The sequence below is a fragment of the Sapajus apella genome, unplaced genomic scaffold, assembly GCF_009761245.1.
Source record: "Sapajus apella isolate SASKATOON/1434 unplaced genomic scaffold, GSC_monkey_1.0 scaffold34, whole genome shotgun sequence".
In the NCBI taxonomy this organism is placed as follows: Eukaryota; Metazoa; Chordata; class Mammalia; order Primates; family Cebidae; genus Sapajus; species Sapajus apella.
In genome coordinates this window covers 17,117,086-17,136,634 of record NW_022436974.1, presented here as the reverse complement: position 1 = coordinate 17,136,634, position 19,549 = coordinate 17,117,086, and the positions used below count along the sequence as shown (strand labels likewise).

General features: G+C 38.3%; 1 protein-coding gene across 25 annotated transcripts in view; it reads right to left on the bottom strand.

Annotated features, from left to right (window-relative positions):
- The window catches only part of DLG2 (discs large MAGUK scaffold protein 2), a 2,183,817-nt gene that overhangs the window by 769,439 nt on the left and 1,394,829 nt on the right, over positions 1 to 19,549 (bottom strand). For all 25 annotated transcript variants that reach the window (XM_032295960.1, XM_032295961.1, XM_032295962.1 and 22 more), the window contains one exon: positions 3,279 to 3,332. In XM_032295960.1, coding sequence (XP_032151851.1) covers positions 3,279 to 3,332 — 54 coding nt within the window. The remainder of the gene's footprint in view (positions 1 to 3,278; positions 3,333 to 19,549) is intronic.

Below are 19,549 nucleotides of genomic sequence, written 5' to 3'. Positions count from 1 at the left end.
CTCTGAAATCATTTTTTCATTAAATAGAGCTGAAATTATGTGAACAACTAGAACATGAGGAAGAAAAGAGAAAAACAAAGTATAGAACACTGGGGAATGAGAAAATAGACTGTGAAAGGAACAGTGATTTGTTCAAGGTTACCCAGTGAGTCAGGAACAAAGGGGAGAGCTGGGACCCTGCCAACAGCCAAAGCGTATCCACATTAATGAGTTCGCGCTAAACCTGCCATTTTCAATAGATAATGTATTCATGTTTCTTCTACATCTGGGAAGGTATTCATATTTACTGTCCTTCTAGAATTTAGCATGTATTACCTCATCAGTGTTTATTTTTTTTCAAAAAAAAATGATAAATACTTTAGCTGCTCTCAACCAGAAGCTAACAAAATCTCTGAGGCAGGCATTATAAGTCCTGTCTTAGAGGTTAATTTAGGTGCATAGAGATTAAATAAATTACTAAAGAACATACTATTATGATACTTGGGACATTTTCATCATATCAAGCTGCTCACAAACCCCTATAAAGATCGTTACATCCTTAATGTAACCCACTGTGTTTTGTTGTTAAGATTTGGCATTCAGATAATATTTTTAAGAAGGAAATGCATAATAATGGTGACTAGGGTAGGTGTGGTGGTTCCCACCTGTAATCCCAGCACTTTGGGAGGCCGAGGCAGGCGAATCACTGAGATCAGAAGTTCAAGATCAGCCTGGCCAATGTGGCAAAACCCCATCTCTACTAAAAAAACAAAACATAAAAAATATAAAAAATATTAGTCAGGAGTGGTGGCACACGGCTGTAGTCCCAGCTACTCGGGAGGCTGAGGCAGGAGAATCACGGGGAGGTGGAGGTTGCAGTGAGCCAAGACTGGACTCCATTTGCACTCCAGCATGGGCAATAGAGCAAGACTCTGTCTCAATTAATTAATAAAAAGTTGCTTAAAAATTTTTGAAGGACTCAAAATCAGATACAAACCTGATATTTGTATTTGAAATTTGAGAATGGGAACAATTTGATGAATTTATTATTTGCAACTGATGTTACTAGCTAATCAGTTGGGATACGAATTGAGCATGTCTACACAAGACCCTTAGATCTTACTGATAAAATTATTTCTACATGAGGGCATCTGGCATTTATGCCACCAGAACCCTAATAGGAGGCTTTGAAACAATATAGATCTACCACAAGAAAGTGGTCCTGCTTACAAAATCAACCTCTGTGATCCAAGACTACTTCTTGAGAGCATTGTTCACCTGCTTTACCAGTGGCTATGGTGAAGAGATTTGTTTGGGGCATAAGATTCCTTCATACATATATATATATATGTATGTATGGATATGGATCCCTATCCTGAATGTATTGAAGATTCTGGGACAAGTTGTCTCTCATCCAAATCTGTACGTATCAGGGGAATAAGTAAGGAAACTATGTTCACAAGCTGACAGGCAGAAAACAAGGGAGGGAAGAAAGAAGCATATATGGCATCATGTTAGAAGTTAAATAAGACTTCTAACTCTACAGCAGGCTATTTGAATTGACTCTTGACTCTGCCTGTTACTGTGAGTCCATGAACCAGTCAATTGACCTATTTATGACTCATTTTCCCCATCAGTAAAATAGAGAAATTAATGGTACCTACACCTCATAGGATTGTTATGAGGATTAAATGAATTAAAATTTGTTAAGTGCCTAAAACGATGTTAGACATACACTGTTATAGTTGTTTGATAAGTAAAGAAAGGTAGAAAGAGTGAGAGAATAGTGGATGTAGGTGCCTTTAAGACGTTCCTTTGTTTTCTTCTCCAGAGCCCTTTACTTTCCAGTGTTGGGGTCACTTGGCTCCTACCAGTAAGCTTAACCTCGTTTCTGGTCTGGCCCCAAACTCTTCTTGTTCAGAAAGATTTAAGAAGCCCTAGTTCAGTAGTTCAGGTGATTCAGCATTAAGTCAAGCTAGCTGTTATTCTTGTCCTGACCCTGTGTCCCAGTTTTAGTTCCTCATTCTTATAATCAAGTCCCAACCTTGTACTCCAGTTCTGGCATCCTGCTCCCCTGTGGCCGAGTCCCGGATTGCAGAACCTGCTCAGGAACAGCCAGTTCCTTTGAGGCAACATCTCTCAAAAGGCAGCCTATGGACTAGACATACTTTGGCAGACACAGTGTTTGCACTTTTGAAAATTGGTTGCCTGTATTTAGAAATTGCAAACATGTACAAATTTCCATCTTATTTTGTAAAATGACCTGGCACCCACAGACTTCATGTGGCAGTTGCTCCCTGTAAATGGCCATGTGCTTTCTATTCTCCACAGTCTCTGACTGCTCCATTTGTTTCTGTGATTTGCTTGGTCATTGAAGGGATTTGAGGCTGTGGGCTAAAACAGAGAAGAGCCAGTACTTACCAAGGACCTTTTGTGCTAGGTACTGTTCTAAGTGCTTTATGTGCTTTATTCATTTAATCAAAGGCCAGGAATCTGTCTGTTCTTGTCCATTACCCCTTCTCCCCTGCACCCCTTCTTCTCTGCTTCATATCACCTGTCTAGCCTGCATCTGTGGCTGTCCCATCTTCCTCGATCACTATCCTCCACTCTTCAGCTAGGCCCCACTCACAAGCCTTGTTGGATCTCCATAACATCAACCACTCCCCCACATTGCTGCCTGTAGCTGGTCTCCAGTCTTCCCTGCCCAGCCAGACTCTATCTTCAACTTTTGCCATTAGAGTGGTTGTGTTGGAAGTACAGAATCCTAGGCTTCATTGGTTTGCCTGATTCTATTATCTCCTTCTCCATGCTTTTACAAAACCAAAACTTTCATTATATTAGGTACGTGCTACCCTCACAAAACTTTTGTCCACTTCTTATTAGAAGCCCAACAAAATCCATAAAAATATGTATTGGTTACTTACTACTTACTTTATGTTCCACACTTTGTCTTATAAATTGACTCCAGTATTCCTTTCATAAGAAACCCAAAGGAGTTTGCTCATGTCTGTGAGCAATTCAATCTCTTTTCAGTGAACCACTTAGCAAACGAACACTATTTGAACAGAGTTGTCTATTTTTTTTCATAATGGGCCCTTGTGTTTTACAAAACATGAATGAAAGAGGGAAATATTTGATGACTAAGACAAGATTTAGCAAATATTAAAGGAAAATTTACAAAACCACATGTCATTTTGTAAGATTATTTAGATTGGGTGAAACTAAATATGAATTGAATTTCAATTCAGCTAAGTTCTACCACAGTTTTAAGAGAAGTTATTAACAAAAATGTTACTTACATAAGGAATTGTGTCCAAAGTATCTGTGTTGACAATTATAGGAGCAGGACTGGCCTGAAAAACAGAAATAAAAAAAATTAAATAATGAATAGTGTATTCTGAGACAGATTATTTCTGTTAACTTATTTAACAAGGAGCTCAACAAGCATATCTTGAGGACCTGTATAGGCACTCTTGTGTTGTGGGATAAATGAAATGACTAAGAATTCCTGTACCTTCCCCACCTCAACTATTTGTTACATTTACCACATAAAGAAATGAAGTAAGCATTCATAGAATTTGCATTCATTTTCTCTTACATTCTACAAAAAAATATAGGAAGTGAAGACTTCTGTCATGTATAAGGCAAGGATTTCTAATAAATTCGGTGAGGGTTAAATTTTGTATCATTTCTTTTTTTCTTTTTTTTTTTGAGACAGAGTCTCACTCTGTCACCCAGGCTGGAGTGCACTGGTGCAATCTCAGCTCGCTGCAGCCTCCGCCTCCCAAGATCAAGCAATTCTCCTGCCTTAGCCTGCCAAGTAGCTGAGACTACAGGCACACACCACCACGCCCAGCTAATTTTTGTATTTTTAGCAGAGACAGGGCTTCACCATGTTGGCCAGAATGGTCTTGATCTCCTGAACAATCGGCCCTCCTTGGCCTCCCAAAGTGCCGGGATTACAGGTGTGAGCCACCATGTCCACCTGTATCATTTCTTTATGAAATGACTTTGCTAAAGAAATTTATCTCTCAAGGAAGCAAAATTAAACCTAAATGAATATTCATAGTTATTCTCTTCAAACTGCTTTTTGAGAGTACGCTATATGCTATATTCAATACCAAAAGGCTTCACTTATCAACATCTATGTTTATACATTATGCACACTGCATCATATATTTTCTTTATTATTTATGCACCTCTAATCATGTACCTTAGACATCCTTAGACAAAAGCATATTGGATATGTTCAACTTTCTTTTTTACAGATTGTATAATTTGCAGTAATTCTCTTTAAAGTTGAGCAGGAATCTCTGTAAAACTGATACAGCAGTGCTAGAAGCCAAGTTATTAGAAAAAGGAGATTGCCATCTCTATTTGCATCAGCAATCTAACTTCGTGAATACTGAGTAAAGCTATCTTTATTTTTTAGTTTCTAGAATTTTCACAGCAACTTTAACTTTATCCCCCAAAGAATCTTTAATCTTTGTTCCAAATTACAGATTTCATTTAGATAAAGGAAATACTTTCATCTTGATAAATAGAGAGCTGTTTTGTACGATACGGTGGCTTTGGAATGTGCTTAAATTTGGGGATATTTCATTAGTTATGCCCTTCGGAGTTAACAGAGTTAACAGCTTTTTAATGTCAATCTGTTCTGTGGAATCCTAATTAAATGATAAAACAAATAGTAATCCAGCAGGTTTTACAAAACACAATTTTATGTCTTTACCAAAAACTCTGGGCATGGTAAACATAACCTTGGCATACGTATCCACATAATGGATCAACTAGTTAGTCATAATATTTTCATGATGCTTAATGAGAACGTATCTTGTGGCTAAATAGAAACTCTGGAGAAAGATAGTTTTCACTGGATCTAACAAAAAAAAAAAAAAAAAAAAAAAAAAGAAAGAAAGAAAATAGAAAAAAGAAGAGGCATGTGAAGAAGAGAAAAAGGTATGAGGTTTCCAGTCAGAAGTCATAGGCTCAAGGTTGGTTTAGCAACCTCTGATTATATGATTGGGGGCTTAGTGATTTCCTAGTGGTGGGGTCTTAGGGCAGGTCCTCTAACCCTCTCTGACTAATTTTCCTTCCTTGTGGAATGGGAATAGTAGTAACAACTTTCCAAAAAGGCTGAAGATCAAATGAGATGATATAGTTGAATGTACTTTGTAAACTGTAAATTTCAGAATAAATGTTAAATATTATTAGTAGCAAGTGTCTATTAAGATACGCGACTGTGAAGGTATATTATTGGATTGTTTGTAAACTATTTACAATGCAGAGATTTCAATGCTATATTAGTGGCTACAATTACACTCATAAGAGGCCTGATTAGATTGTGGTTCTAAAACAGATCATGTGATTAGATTGTGGTCCTAAAACAGATCATGTCAAAGGCAATAATAACAATGCTTACCAACTATTAAGTATGTATTACCATTTATTAAATATATCCATAAGCGTATGTATCACTTAATCTCCACAAAATCATACTGATGAGGCATTATTATCACTATTTCTATATACATGAGAAAAATGAGGTTCAGTGAAAATGAGATTTGTCATTTGAATATTATTTTTTCTGACCTCAAAATTCATTTTTCCCCACTAAGCTGCTTCATAAATCCAGGATCTAGGTTGTTTTATCACAAGAGTCTTGCAGTGATATGTGAGCCCTATACTAGAGTATCATATAAGAACTAGACAAGCAAAGACCACCGTGGAGGCAACAGATGCCTAAGGATATTGCAAGTTAGATGCTGAGCACAGTCTGGTGAAGCCTTATTATATATTTTTGAAAGGCTTTTAATTTTGATGACATCTCTCCTATGCTTTCTGCTTGGTTTCCATGACTTACAAAAGTATGTCTCATATCCAAGACTAGGCTGAAAACTTTTTGAGTTTCATGTGCAATTCTTGTATTTCTCCCTATTGTCTAGTATAGCTTTGATCAATAAATGTGTATTAATTTGATTTGTGGCTGTCAACCCATCTTTGGTTTTTCTTCTTATAGATTATAATAATGTGTTATGGGAATAAATTTTACACATAAGCCCATTTCCTGTGCAATGCCATTCAAAAGTTTTGTATGTTTATGTTGCTATTTTTCATTTTTTAATGTAAATTTGGTCTTTCCAAGAAGACTGTATGCCTGAAAATTGACAAGGATTGTATACTTTTCTAGAATTCTCCACAGCACTTGGGTATACAGAAGGAGCTCAATAAATTCTGAGAAATACTTAGAAATTACTGACTAAATATAGCGATAAAGTACAGAAGTGGATATAAAGAAAAGTAATGTATATTTGTGAGCTTTGTAAAACACTCTAGGATAACCCAAATCCCCAGATCTCATGTTATCAACAAGACTATGACTACTTTTCCAGTATTCAGTATCACTTTCTTTCTTTTATTTTTTTGAGATGGAATCTTGCTGTGTCACCAGGCTTGAGTGCAGTGGTGTGAGCTCAGCTCACTGCAACCTCTGCCTCCTGGGTTCAAGCGATTCCCCTGCCTCAGCCCCCTGAGTAGCTGAGACTACAGGTGCACACCACCATGCCTGGCTAATTTTTTGTATTTTAGTAGAGAAGGGGTTTCACCACATTGGCCAGGATGGTCTCTATCTCCTGACCTTGTGACCCGCCCACCTTGGCCTCCCAAAGTGCTGGGATTTCAGGTATGAGCCACCATGCCCAGCCCGACCCACTTTCTTTCACTGTTTAGTCATATTAGTTTAGTAAATTCAGCTTTTATAATAATTAATGATTTCATAACTGTAAGATGTGGAGTCTGTGAATGGACTCCACTTGAAGTAGACGGCAAGATCTTGAAGACAAGATCTATGTTATTTGGAATCTATACTATATGGAAAGCTTATTATTCCGTCTTGGTGCCAAAAGGATCCAGAAGCCACAGTTAATACCCACCTCTCTACAAGTCGTTAAAAATGCATGAACAAACAAGATTGTGTGAAAATACACATACATCACATACATCTGACATTAGTAACTTTCTGGTGTGACTGCCAGATGAATTTGCACTATCCCACCGTGCTGCTACACCAGGCTCTCTGAAGACTCTCCCACTGCTCTGCTCCAGGACCTTCATAGCCTACCCCAGACTACACAGAGTGTAGTTGAATTCCAAGCATGGCCCATGAGGGTGCTCTTCACACTAGTTGATAATTCCAAACCATCTGTTAGTTCATCCTGGCTCCTGATTCTTTGCTCACTTTTGCAATCAAGAGAGGCTATAACTAGTTTGATTTAGTTTGGTTTCTGAGTCTTAAAAACCAACTATCCAGTTACTTTGATAGTTTCCACCAAGTCTTTTCTCCACTTCATACTTCCCTGCCATATATACCTTGTTCTTTTTTTTTTTTTTTTTTTTTTTTTTGAGATAGGGTCTCACTCTGTTGCCCAGGCTAGAGGAGTGCAGTGGTGCAATCTTGGCTTATTGCAATCTTTGCCTTCCAGGTTCAAGCAATTCTTCTGCCTCAGCTTCCCAAGTAGCTGGGATTAAAGATGTCTGCCATCATGCCTGGCTAATTTTTGTATTTTTAATAGAGATGTGGTTTTGCCATGTTTGCCAGGCTGGTCTTGAACTCCTGACCTCATGTGATCCACTCACCTTGGCCCCCAAAGCTCTGGGACTACAGGCATGAGCCACTGCATCCAGCCATACACTCTCCTCACTTTGGAGATCCTCTTTAATTGTACCCCTAAATCAAACTGGTGACTCATTAGATTCTAGTCTCCTTCTTTAATATGCTTATTTCCATTAACTCGAAAGAGATTTATGAAAAATCTAAAACAAAATATTCTTTTAATCTGTAACTTCATATACATCTAGGCAAGATTTTTGATACTATAAGGGATGAAGAAAAATAAAAAAACTCTTTCTTGAGGAAACCAAACAATGAAGCCGTTTTTGTTTGTTTGTTTGCCTTTTACATAACATTCTCTTCCTTGCAGAGAAAGCCAGTTTTCAGCAAAAGGGACTAGTACTGCTAATTACAGAGAAGTGAGAAGCAAGAAGCAAGCAGAGGGAATACAGATAGAATTTAAACTACTAGATCAAGTTATTAATAAATGTCAGCCACCTTCCTGCCCTTGGGCTTCATGTGATATACAAATGTTCTTATATTACATCAACAATTTTGTGTATACTAGTAACAGATATGCTTTTTTTGCTTCCTTCAAGAGACTCTAAATAAAAAGGAATTTGACAAAATGAATGCGACTTTTCAAAGGAGTTCATTGATTCTAACTAAGGTGGTTACCTCTTGACATGTGTTAAGTGTCAGATCTGGGAAATACCTCTGACATGTGGGCAAGTGGTCATGAAGTCAACTACAGTAAGGAAGCCTCCTCAAGCAAGGTATTGGCAGGAAATGTACAGTAGCTAGTCAGCCAAGAAATACTCTCATGATGCTTAGCTCTGAGAGTGTAGGCTAATCAGTGGGAAGGTCAATGGACTTTTAGAAAGTAAGGTAGAAAAGGAGAGAACTAGATAAGCAAGAGCTGAACAATAAGACTCATGGTACTAGGAACTATGCAGGGATTTCAACCGACCTGGGACGTGCAAATGGAAGGCAGGTGATTGTCATTATGTCAAGTTAAATTGGTGGTAAAATATGGCAAGAATAACATAGGAGCTTCTTTTGGATACCTTTGACTTATCAGCCTTATAGGGCAGGATTACTGCGTGGGCAAGATTTTTTTGTCTATTTAGAGAGATACAGGCCCTACAAATGACTTTTACGTATGGTATAGTGTGACATTTTGAAGCAAAACGAAGTGACCAGGTGTTTCAAAATGAGTCCTGTATGTGTGTGTATGTGTGTGGTGTGATTTCATTATGAGAGTTGGAGAGCCCAGACCTCAAGGTAAATATTAGCTACTTTAGACTGGCACCTGCAAGACAGCATGCTAGCAGACTTTTTGCTTCATAATTCACACAGAAGATTGTCATCAGGATGAGCCCCAATCAAACCACACCCTAATCCTGGCTAGGGAGGTAGAATATTGGGATTACTACCCACACATCCCATCAGCTTTGAAGTGAGACATCTAACATTAAGTACTGGATGAGATATACTGAGTGTTGAACCCAGGATAACTGTCTTTGTGTATTAGATTTTTCCCATAACCCTCTATTATGTTAGCTTACTATGGAAAGAAAAATGTAGTGTGGTTGGGGGAGGGACTTCTGCCTTCATTTCCTGAATCACATTCTAGTTCTCCACTGGAACTGAAACCCTGTCTTCCCTCTCCTTCTTTTCCACAACCTTTTAGGCTGGAGTTCCACATCTCTAGTTGTAGACAGGACCCTGCTCCTATTTGTAGATTCAAATAGAAGCAGGGTCCTGTCAACAACTAGAGGGCCCTGCTCCTACTTGGAAACTATAATTATCACTACCAGAAGTTTTGTAGTATTATGACCCAGCAACACCTAAATCTCCTGATATATTAATAATGGGATAGGTTTAAATAAGTGTATACACTTATGTAGCATATACGACCTTATGTAAATTAATGTATGAAATTGTCGCACAATGTTATCAGACAAGCGCTGTTATTGTCAAAGCAGAGGTGAGGTAACAGAGGTTAAATAACTTTCTCAAAGTGACACAGCTGGTAAATAGCTGGTAAATCTTCAAACACGTGCAGTGTGGCTCCAGAGCCATGTTCTACTGCCCCTTAGAAGGAAATCAGATTTCACTAGTTACCTCTAGATTCTGACTTTTAAATTTTGAGACAGGGTCTTACCTTGTCACCCAGGCTGGAGTATGGTGGTGCCATCTTGGCTTACTACAACCTCTGCCTCCCCAGTTCAAGCCATCCTCCCACCTCAGACTTCCAAGTAGCTGATAATGCAGGCAGGTACCACCATGCCTGGCTACTTTTGTATTTTTTACAGAGACAGGGTTTTGCTATGTTGCCCAGGCTGGTCTTGAACTTCTAGGCTCAAGTGATCCACCTGCCTCAGCCTCCCAAAGTGCTGGGATTAGAGGTGTGAGCCACCTCACCTGGCTGGATCCTAATTTTTACTGTTGATCAACAAGTTACAAAGTCAGTTGAAATCTAAATCTATTTAATGTGCTTTGTTCCTGGCTGGCCCAAGAACCTTCCCTTCCTTCCTCTGGTGCCGTTACTGAGGCCCAGTGTGTCATGAGAAGATGCCTGCAGGAGGCATGCTCAGGAAAAGGCCAATGGCCCCAGTTTACCCAGGCTGACTGATGCAGGCATTCTTTGAGTAAGTCCCCAACAAATTGATAATTGGCTGATTAAAGACATATTGATGGTTATGTGAGAGAGAGAAAGAACAAAAGAGGAAGAACAAATATATTCTAGAATCATAGAATTTTAAAGCTGAGATCTTAAGAAACATTTAATTCCACCCTTACATTCTATAAATAGGAAAGCGAAGACAAAGACTATGGCATAACTCAGATTTCACAATTACACAGTATCAAAACTGAGGATAATAGCAATAATAAAATATCAAGTATATAGAAGATGATTATTTCGTTGCAGGAATGTGAAGAGTTCTTTAAGATATATGAATGCATTTAATTTTTACAATATTCTAAGGAAAACATTGTTGTTCCCATTAAAAGAAAGAAGGAAGGAAGGAAAGAAATGAAGGAGATTAGAAAGGAAGAAAAGAAGATCCCAACTGACCAGGTCACTTGCCTAAGGTCACAAATCTAAGAAGCGCCACAGCAGTTTTTAAACCCATGTCTTTCTAACCCCAGAGTCCATAATGGTAACTCTAACATCTGATTTCTTTGCCTGAGTTTTTCCAGGTGACCAGACTGAAAATGCAATTATTTTCTGCCTGAAAAGTTGCTATTTTCTCTTTGACAGTCAGAAGAGAAATTTCTCACCATTCTGACTCAGATTCAATTCCCCAATTATCAGAGGCTTTTGGGTCCCTAATGTCTTGCAAACCCCTACGTAAAAAATAGGACGGTACTATTTTCCAGTTAACCTATTTCTCAAGAATTTAGCTGAATAAAGAATGCATGCGTAGGCTAGCCACGGTGGATCATACCTGTAATCTCAGTGCTTTGGGAGGCCAAGCTGGGAAGATCACATGAGGTCAGGAGTTTGAGATCAGCCTGGCCAACATGGTGAAACCCTGTCTCTACTAAAGATACAAAAATTAGCTGGGAGTGGTGGTGGATGCCTGAATCCCAGCTACTTGGGAGGCTGGGGCAGGAGAATCACTGGAATCCCCGGAGGTGGAGGTGGCAGTGATATGAGACAGTGCCACTGCACTCCAGCTTGGGGAGACTCTCTCAAAAAAAAAAAAAAATTGTTATCAGGTTATTATACTTATTACTGAGATTATTTTTTGTTTTCCTAGATTTTCTTCTCCTTTTTATGTTCCCTCTCTACAAGACAACGAGGTGGGTGCAGTTCAATCCAGCCCAGCTCCAAGTCATCACTACTAATATGATCCAGTGGCTCTGGCCTGTCACCTGCTTTGTCCGTACTCTAGAGAGACATAAGACCACTGGTCTTACTGAGGCAAGAACAGTGGTGAATAAACTATGTGAATACCTGAGGGCTTGGCTAGTTCATCCTGCAGACTATGGCAGGATGTCTAAGAAGCAACTTTGGAGGAAGCTAAGACTGTGGTCCCTTCCCTTAGAATTTAATAAAATGCCTGGATGGTGCCTAGCTTACCACCAGCCTAGCTCAGAAAACAAGATAACAGGATGGAAGATTCATGTTTTTTCTAGAATTCAATTTGACTCTGCTTGCCTAAACTCTTAATAATAAAAATAATATTATCCTCACTTTCGGATAAGAAAACTAAAATTAAGTAACTTGCCCAAGGTCATCCAGCTGGTAACAGCAAGACCAAGAGTCAGACATGGTAGCCTGGTTCCAAAGTGGATAAATTCTAACCACTGCAATACATTCACTTCCGCACCCTATGAAGATTTGTTAAGTACCCAGAAGCCTGTTCTAGTCAACAAATTTTGTCTTACTTGTCCTTGAAAACTCCTCGTTAGTATTTTGTCTCCTTGGACTGGAGTGTTACCATCTCTGTTTGATCCTTCTTTGAAATACAAAGTAGTAAAACATTTTGCAGAAAATGAGTGAATATCCTATGAATACCCTAAAGACCTCAGTTAGGCTGAGTTGGTCTTCCTTTTTTCCCTAGTGCAGAAAAGATGGGGCAGGCTGGAGATGAAGCACAGAAAGTAGAGACCAGGGAACCAAAGACAGTGTTCTTCACTTTACAAGTTTTTTTTCTAGAATCAATGCTATTTGGATCAAGAAATGGAGACTGTTTGAACTGTTAGTATGAAGATTCTTCAGATCTCCATCCTGCACACTCGCCACATACCTGCTTACACTTAGTATAAAAGGCTAAAATAAATTACTCACTAAAACTAGATCTACAGATCAACACTGAAACTCAAATTAGCAATTATATCAACCACCAATGTCATGCTATATAAAGTATATCACACACATTTAATCATTTAATTTCTATAGGGAGAGGGAAGGGAACTAACATTGATTAACCAACCACCTACTGCGTGCCGAGCAAATATGATAAGTTTTTTTCCTTGTGTTTTATTGTTTACTCCTTACAGAACCTGGGAAGGATTGGTGGAATTTTCCCTGGTCTATAGATAAGTAATCAGAGGCACAGAGTGATTCTCTGAATTTCTCAAAATGTCAGAGGGCTAGAAGGAAGCAAAACTGAGGTTCAAATCCAGGTATTCTGACTCTAAGCCCTTTGCTTTTCACCATTAGGCCATAATGCCTCAAATCAAACTGATTCACACCAAGCTTTTACAAATCTAACTGCTTTATTTATGCAAATGATTTCTGAAGATTGCACAAAAAAATGGAGTCATTAGCTGAAATCTCAAATGCGGTTTAGTCAGTGTGCCCCATGCCATAATAACCATACCTACTTAATTCACTGATTCACTCCATGTGGTGCTATTCCTGGAAGGATCCATGTGGATATCATCTGCTGCTTGTTGCTAAGCTACCAAAGAGCTATAATCTTAGCAGTACAGTTGTATTATCCAGATTTAGGTACCAGAATCCGGAGCAAGCTGCCAGTAACCTGGTTCTTTAGGTTAAGGTAGGGCTTATTTCTTGTATAGTACATGGGTCATGGTTTTTTACACCATGGGGGATCACTAAATTACAGCTATTTAGTTTCCATCCTCCTTCTCTATTTTCCTTCCACCCAGCAATGATCATTACTACTCCAAGCACATACCTTGCTCATGCCTACCACAACGTCTTTGTTTTCATTTCTTCCTTTTCCCACATCCTAAATCAGTTGTGATCCTCAATCTTATCTCTCTAACCAAATTCTGTCCATCCTGCAAGGACAAACTAAAGTTCCAGCTGCTCCATGAAATTTTCCCCGCCATCACTCCAGGACTCAATCTGTACATCCTATTCCCTAAATTTTAAACACTCATTATTTATATTACTTCAGTTCACACTGAATTTTAAATATTAAATAAGTTATGTGAAACCACTAAGCCCTGACATTCTTAATGAATGCTTCTTTCTATTTTTAAACATGCTGAGAGCTAATTGGTTCAGGTGTGGTCTTCATATCTCCTTGCAGAAGCTGTAATCATTTTGAGGTCAGTGTCTTCAACTCTATTTCTTCACCAGCCACTCCACCTACACTCCTAATAGTGCTGGGCATACAACACACACTCAAGCACTCAGATGGTGATTGTTAATTGATTTTTAGACCTATTGGACTAGAGTCACAGCAACAGGAGTTACAATTCATGAGAAACTCTTGAGGTAACAGAATTAGATAAAATGGTTAGTAAGGGGTAACAGCATGCTGCCCTCTGGTGGCAAGCTCTTGTAGCTCACTGCCTTATGGTGTCCGTGTGTGAGCATTTAGAGCCTGTCATGCACTCCAGACCATGCTATTCACTGCAGAGCATGAAAATGAAGGAAAAGTATAAGCAGAAAGACTCCTTTATACTAATTATACACTGGTACTTTGTACCCACTCTTCCCTAGTCCTTACTGCAACCCTATAAAGTATGTATTCCAATTATGTTTATCTCGTAGATAAGGAAAGTGAGGCATGGACCTGTAACAAATTACGCAAGATTCCTAGCCTAATAACCAGATGGAGCCAAAGTTCACCCCTCTTGACTCAAAATCCATATTCTTGTCTTACCACTACCCTGTGTAGAACAAAGATGGTGGCTGCTGACAGTGTTACTTGCTCTAACTTATGATTCCACTGTACATTTCAGGAGAAGTTAGACAGGTGGGAGGAAGCATGGGATTTGGCGAAAAAACTAACAACTCAAAACAGTGAAATCCCATGTCTACTTAAAAAAAATACAAAAAATTAGCCGGGCATAGTGGCATGAGCCTGAGGCAGGAGAATTGCTTGAACCTGGGAGGTGGATGTTGCAGTGAGCCAAGATGGCACCACTGCACTCCAGCGTGGGCAACACAGCAAGACTCTGTCTCAAAAAAACCCCAAAATCATGAAAAAGCAAAATGGCATCTACAGCATTTCTCAAACTTTCCAGATAAAATATGAAAATATAACCCCAAAGACTTACCCAAAACTAGACATTTATTTGAAGCTTTGTGTCCTATATTAAAAATGAATGCAATTTTCATCATTTACTCCATAATCATCTTTTTTTCATAAGTCATTGGGGTACAGGTGGTATTTGGTCACATGGGTAAGCTCTTTAGTGGTGATTTGTGAGATCCTGGTGCACCCATCACCTAAGCAATACACACTGCACCCTATTTGTAGTCTTCTGCCCCCCTCCCACTCTTCTCCCCAAGCCCCCAAAGTCCATTGCATCATTCTTACGCCTTTGCGTCCTCATAGCTTAGCTCCTACCATCAGTGAGAACATATGGTGTTTGGTTTTCCATTCCTGAGTAACTTCACTTAAAATAATAATCTCCAGTCTCATCCAGGTCACTGAAAATGGTGTTAATTCATTCCTTTTTATGGCTGTATATTATTCCTACTTTTAATAGAAACATAATGTTTTGAGTCATTCATAATGGAATCAATCTGCCAACCCAGGTGGTTCCTGCATGGCTATAAAAAAATCAGACACTCTATCTCCCTGGAAATAACCACACTCCAGCCAAGGAATTACGCTCCTAGTATAAAGATGGCAGAACTAAGGAGTCAGGAGATCTTAGTTTTAGACTCAGTAAGTTCAGTAATTCAGCAATTTACTGAGTCTCTCCATTTACTTTTATTTTTAAAGAATAGGGAGTGAAATGGTCTCGAGTCCATTTCTCAAGGATCTGATTTTACTTATTGTAAAGTTCATCCTGTTAGCAAATGCTATAAAGAAAGCAGGGATGCTGTATGACCCTTCCTTCTGGGAAATGGTCTCTGTTTTTACCACTCAGACGTAGAAAGCTAGAAGACAGGACATTAAGAAAAAGCATGCAGAAATGAAACACAAAGGTTAAATTCAACAGAGAATAATGATATAAACTGGTTTCTAATTACTTGGCTGAAGGATAAGGTCCTGTATGCCTTAGACAAGACACCTCAAAAACCTATATATGGTCTTCCTGCTCTATGTTTATAGTTCATATTTTGTTTTTCTTGTAAACAGGTTAATTTTCTGGCCTAAGAACCATGTAATCAGCAGCAAGGAGTTCTCTTCTATATAAAGAGTAATAATGATTTGAAGTAATGCTGAGAATTATTACCAAGCTCTTTCTCCATCTTTGCCTTTCTTCATTCTATGTAATCTGTAACTCCAGAAAAAAATCCCTCTGCTTTCATTTTTCCCCAACTAACCATAATTTTATACTAGATCATCCAATAAGATTTGAAACATAACAGGTGGAGCTATAGAGAAAGTCTCAACATATTTTATATCTAGAATGGTTCTTTTGTGTGAGAGGAAATGTTAGGGAGAGAGACAGAGATGAAGCATGAGTTAGTTTACTGTTATCCACTAGTAATCAGTAATGTGCTCATGTTTATGGTGGGTCTGGAAGATGCTCCAAGACTTGTTTCTGAACAATGGCGTTTGGGCGCCCATTATGAGAAGAACAGGGTAGAGAATATTTTAGTTTCATTTTCCCTTATTTTAAATTCTGATACCATCTATGAGTCTAAGAATCTCCCCTCAACCCATTTTTCTTCAAAATTAATGTTCAATTTAGAATCATTTCCAATGAGGAAAAGCATAGAGAATAATAACAGAGAAAAAAAGAGAAGTGAATGGGGACTGGAAAAATAGAGGTTTCCTAAATACTGCTGGCATTTGCCGATGCCAAAGAATATATTCTGCAGATGTGTTTGTATATTGTTATCAACTAGGCAATGAAGTCTTTGTTTTACAAGCCAAGAGCCTACAAATCTCTGGATCTAAAATGCCAACCAGTTCCTAGCCCCACAGCTGTTCTAGCTTCCCACAGTGGCAGTGTCTATGTGACTCGTGCTTTTTCAGTTTTCCGGTGGTTTTCTTACTTTCAATTATTCTGTAAAGCAAGGATACTGTTTGTTCTATTTACCTCCTACTAGGCCTGGCATAATGCTACAACTGGGTGTTTAACATAAAGAAGGAGGAATATTATTTTTTGCTGTGGGCTAGAGGGGAGAGAGGGAAATTACAAGAGAAAAGAATGAAAGAGAAGGTGGGCAGGGAGCAGGTTGATTTCTGATACATGGGGGACTCTGTCACAAGTTGGACAGTGAAATGATGATTCCCAGGCGGGGGCTGTCTCTCTTCTGTGCTCTCAGACTCCTTTTTTTATTGGAATTGCAATCTCAGGTACTCTGGAAACTTCGCTTGTTTTATAAAGGTTTTTTCTAACTAACTGGAAAGAAGATGATAACTTCCTTATGAATATATTTGCAACCATCTCATGACTCCTCCTCGCCCACTCTTACTGGATAAGAACATTTCTATCTTATGCTTCATGTTATACGAAGAGCACCTTCTAGTCCTGCACTTGGATTTAGCAGATGAGGCTCCTAGGACTGGCTGTGGCCCTGTAGAACTTAGTCGAGTCATTTAACTCTCCAAATTATTTCTAAGGTTATATACCACTATAACGAGATTTGTATGATTCCTCATTTTAATACCAGCCTAATTTTGAATATCATAAAAATGGTAATAAAAGAGTTTAGAACTTGGATTATCTGACTGGTACTTATGACCTTTCTCCTCACTTCTACAATGATCTTAGCTGATTAATTTAATCTCTGAAACTTTCTATTCATGTATAGATATTAAAAATTATTTAGTCAATGGCATGTGGTTCTTCAAGAAGCAAATGTGGTCATATATGAAGACATTATGCAATTTGTAAATGTATATATTTGGGATAACATTTGAAAATTTGCAGCAACAATCATGACAACATTTCCTGGGCACATTATTGGGTTAGGCATTGTGTTAAGAGTTTAATTCACATTATCTCATTAAACTTCAAACAATGCTAAAAAGTTATATATCATCTAATTTTACACTGGATGAAACTGAAGCTCAGAGAATTTGAGTAATTTACCCATGATAGCAAATGGTGGAACAAGGGTCCTTCAAATAGCTGAAATTTTGACTCAGAATAAAAACTGAACTAAGATTCTAGTCCCGTTACATTATGTTTTCCTTTTTAACCATTTCTGATCCTGGCCATTTCGACTTTCTAAACTTTAATTTTCATACAAATACTATGAAGATAATAACACTTGTCTTGCCTAATTGCGAAAGTTGCAACAAGAAGTAATCTAGTTTATACTACTTTGAAAATTGTAACAAGATAAATTAATATACGATAGGTGGTAACAGAGGTGGTCGTAGCAGCAGCAGCAAGGGTAAAACCATTGGTATAATTTTTTTCATCTCTACGTGATGAAAATGAGAAATCCAATTGTTCTTAAGCATCTTCTTGCTAAATAAAAATATCTAAATGAAGCTTCAAAAAGTATAACATATCTAATATTAGCTCATTAAATGTTTTCAGGTTTTAATGTGTATATGTTTTAAAATTGTCATTGGCTACAGGGAAGAAGATTGTCATTATTAACTCTGAACAACTGTCTGTTTTTCCGTTCTGTAACAAATAAGCTTGGGATTCTATTTTTGCAATTTCTGGGATGTGTATGGAAAGTGGAAGTGGCAGAATGTGAGCTTTACTGTGTCATACAATAACATGTATCAGTGCTAATACTCCATTTTGAGTCATCAAAACATCTTCTATCGAGCAATACTGGACTACAAAGAAGGCATCCTGCACCTGGGGTTACTTTTTCGTGGCCTCCGGATACATATGCACAGGCATCACAAGACCAGTAGTCAAAGAAAATGCAAACTTCACGTCAGGAAAATATAAAGATAGCAGGCTCTTGCTTTTTTGTTAAAAACCAAAAGTGACAATTTCATTCCACTTTACCAGCAATCTGCAAATGTTCTTGCAGTCCCAAGCTGTGGTAATTATCCAGGTCGCTTCTGGTGTAGTTCCCCCCTCCGCCTTAAATTGAACATCTCCATAGATTGAGTGTCATCTTTATTCCTATACTAATAGAAATTCCATTAATAGCCTTGTTCATATTCTTCAGAAGGAAATGGACTAAAAATTTGGGTATTAATAAACAGAAATTCAAAGCGAGGTTAAGAGGAATGAAATAGAGAAATGAATCCAACATGATTGAGGATGATGAGTCAAGTAATATTTAGAATCCAGAAAGGAGAAAACACACTTGGAACACCATGAACTGGGACTGAAAGTCATCACTGAACAAATCCTATTTAGAACTGACCTCAACATGTGATGGTTCAAACTACACATCCAGGGATCAGCGAGGCAGGAATGGTGGAAGTGATGCTGCAGCTCAGAAGGCAGAATTTAAAAATGTATTTCAGGCAAGAAGGATCATTTCCTCATTAACATTTCATTGTTGCTTAAGTTATCTCTTCTTAAGTACTCATCATTCCATCTATACAGATTTACTTAGCAAACATAATACTTAAGACACTATACTTGGCACTGCAGAAAGAAGGAAGAGGAGAAGCACATAGTCTTATCCTGCAAGGAATTCACAGTGTCATGTGGAAATAAAAGAAAACTTCCAAATGCTTATACTACAAAGCAGAAAACAATGCATGAGAAAAATAGGGACAAAGTCCCATGATGGGCATGAAGAAAGGCAGGTGGGATTACGGTTAGAAGGCCTAAGTTCTCTCCCGGTCTTACTGGCCACATGATTTTAAACAAGGTACTTAACCCCACTGATCCACTAAAACGTAGATAATAGCAGTGGGTCATTTTATATTGGCATTGTAATGATTGCATACAAAAATACAGATTAAAGCAGTTGGTAAGAGTTTCCCTACTCTTATGTTTTTTCTCAGGGGGTGTTAATCAGGGTTGAAGCAAGAGGGAGAAAGCATGCCTCTGGTGACTAGGTGTAAGGGAAGACTTGTGGAAGGGGGTGAGAGCTAAGTCCTGAAGGATAAAACCTCAGTTTGAAGACCAGTGTCCTCAGCTGAGCTGTTAGCTGCTTTTTTTTTTTTTTTTTTTTTTTTTTTT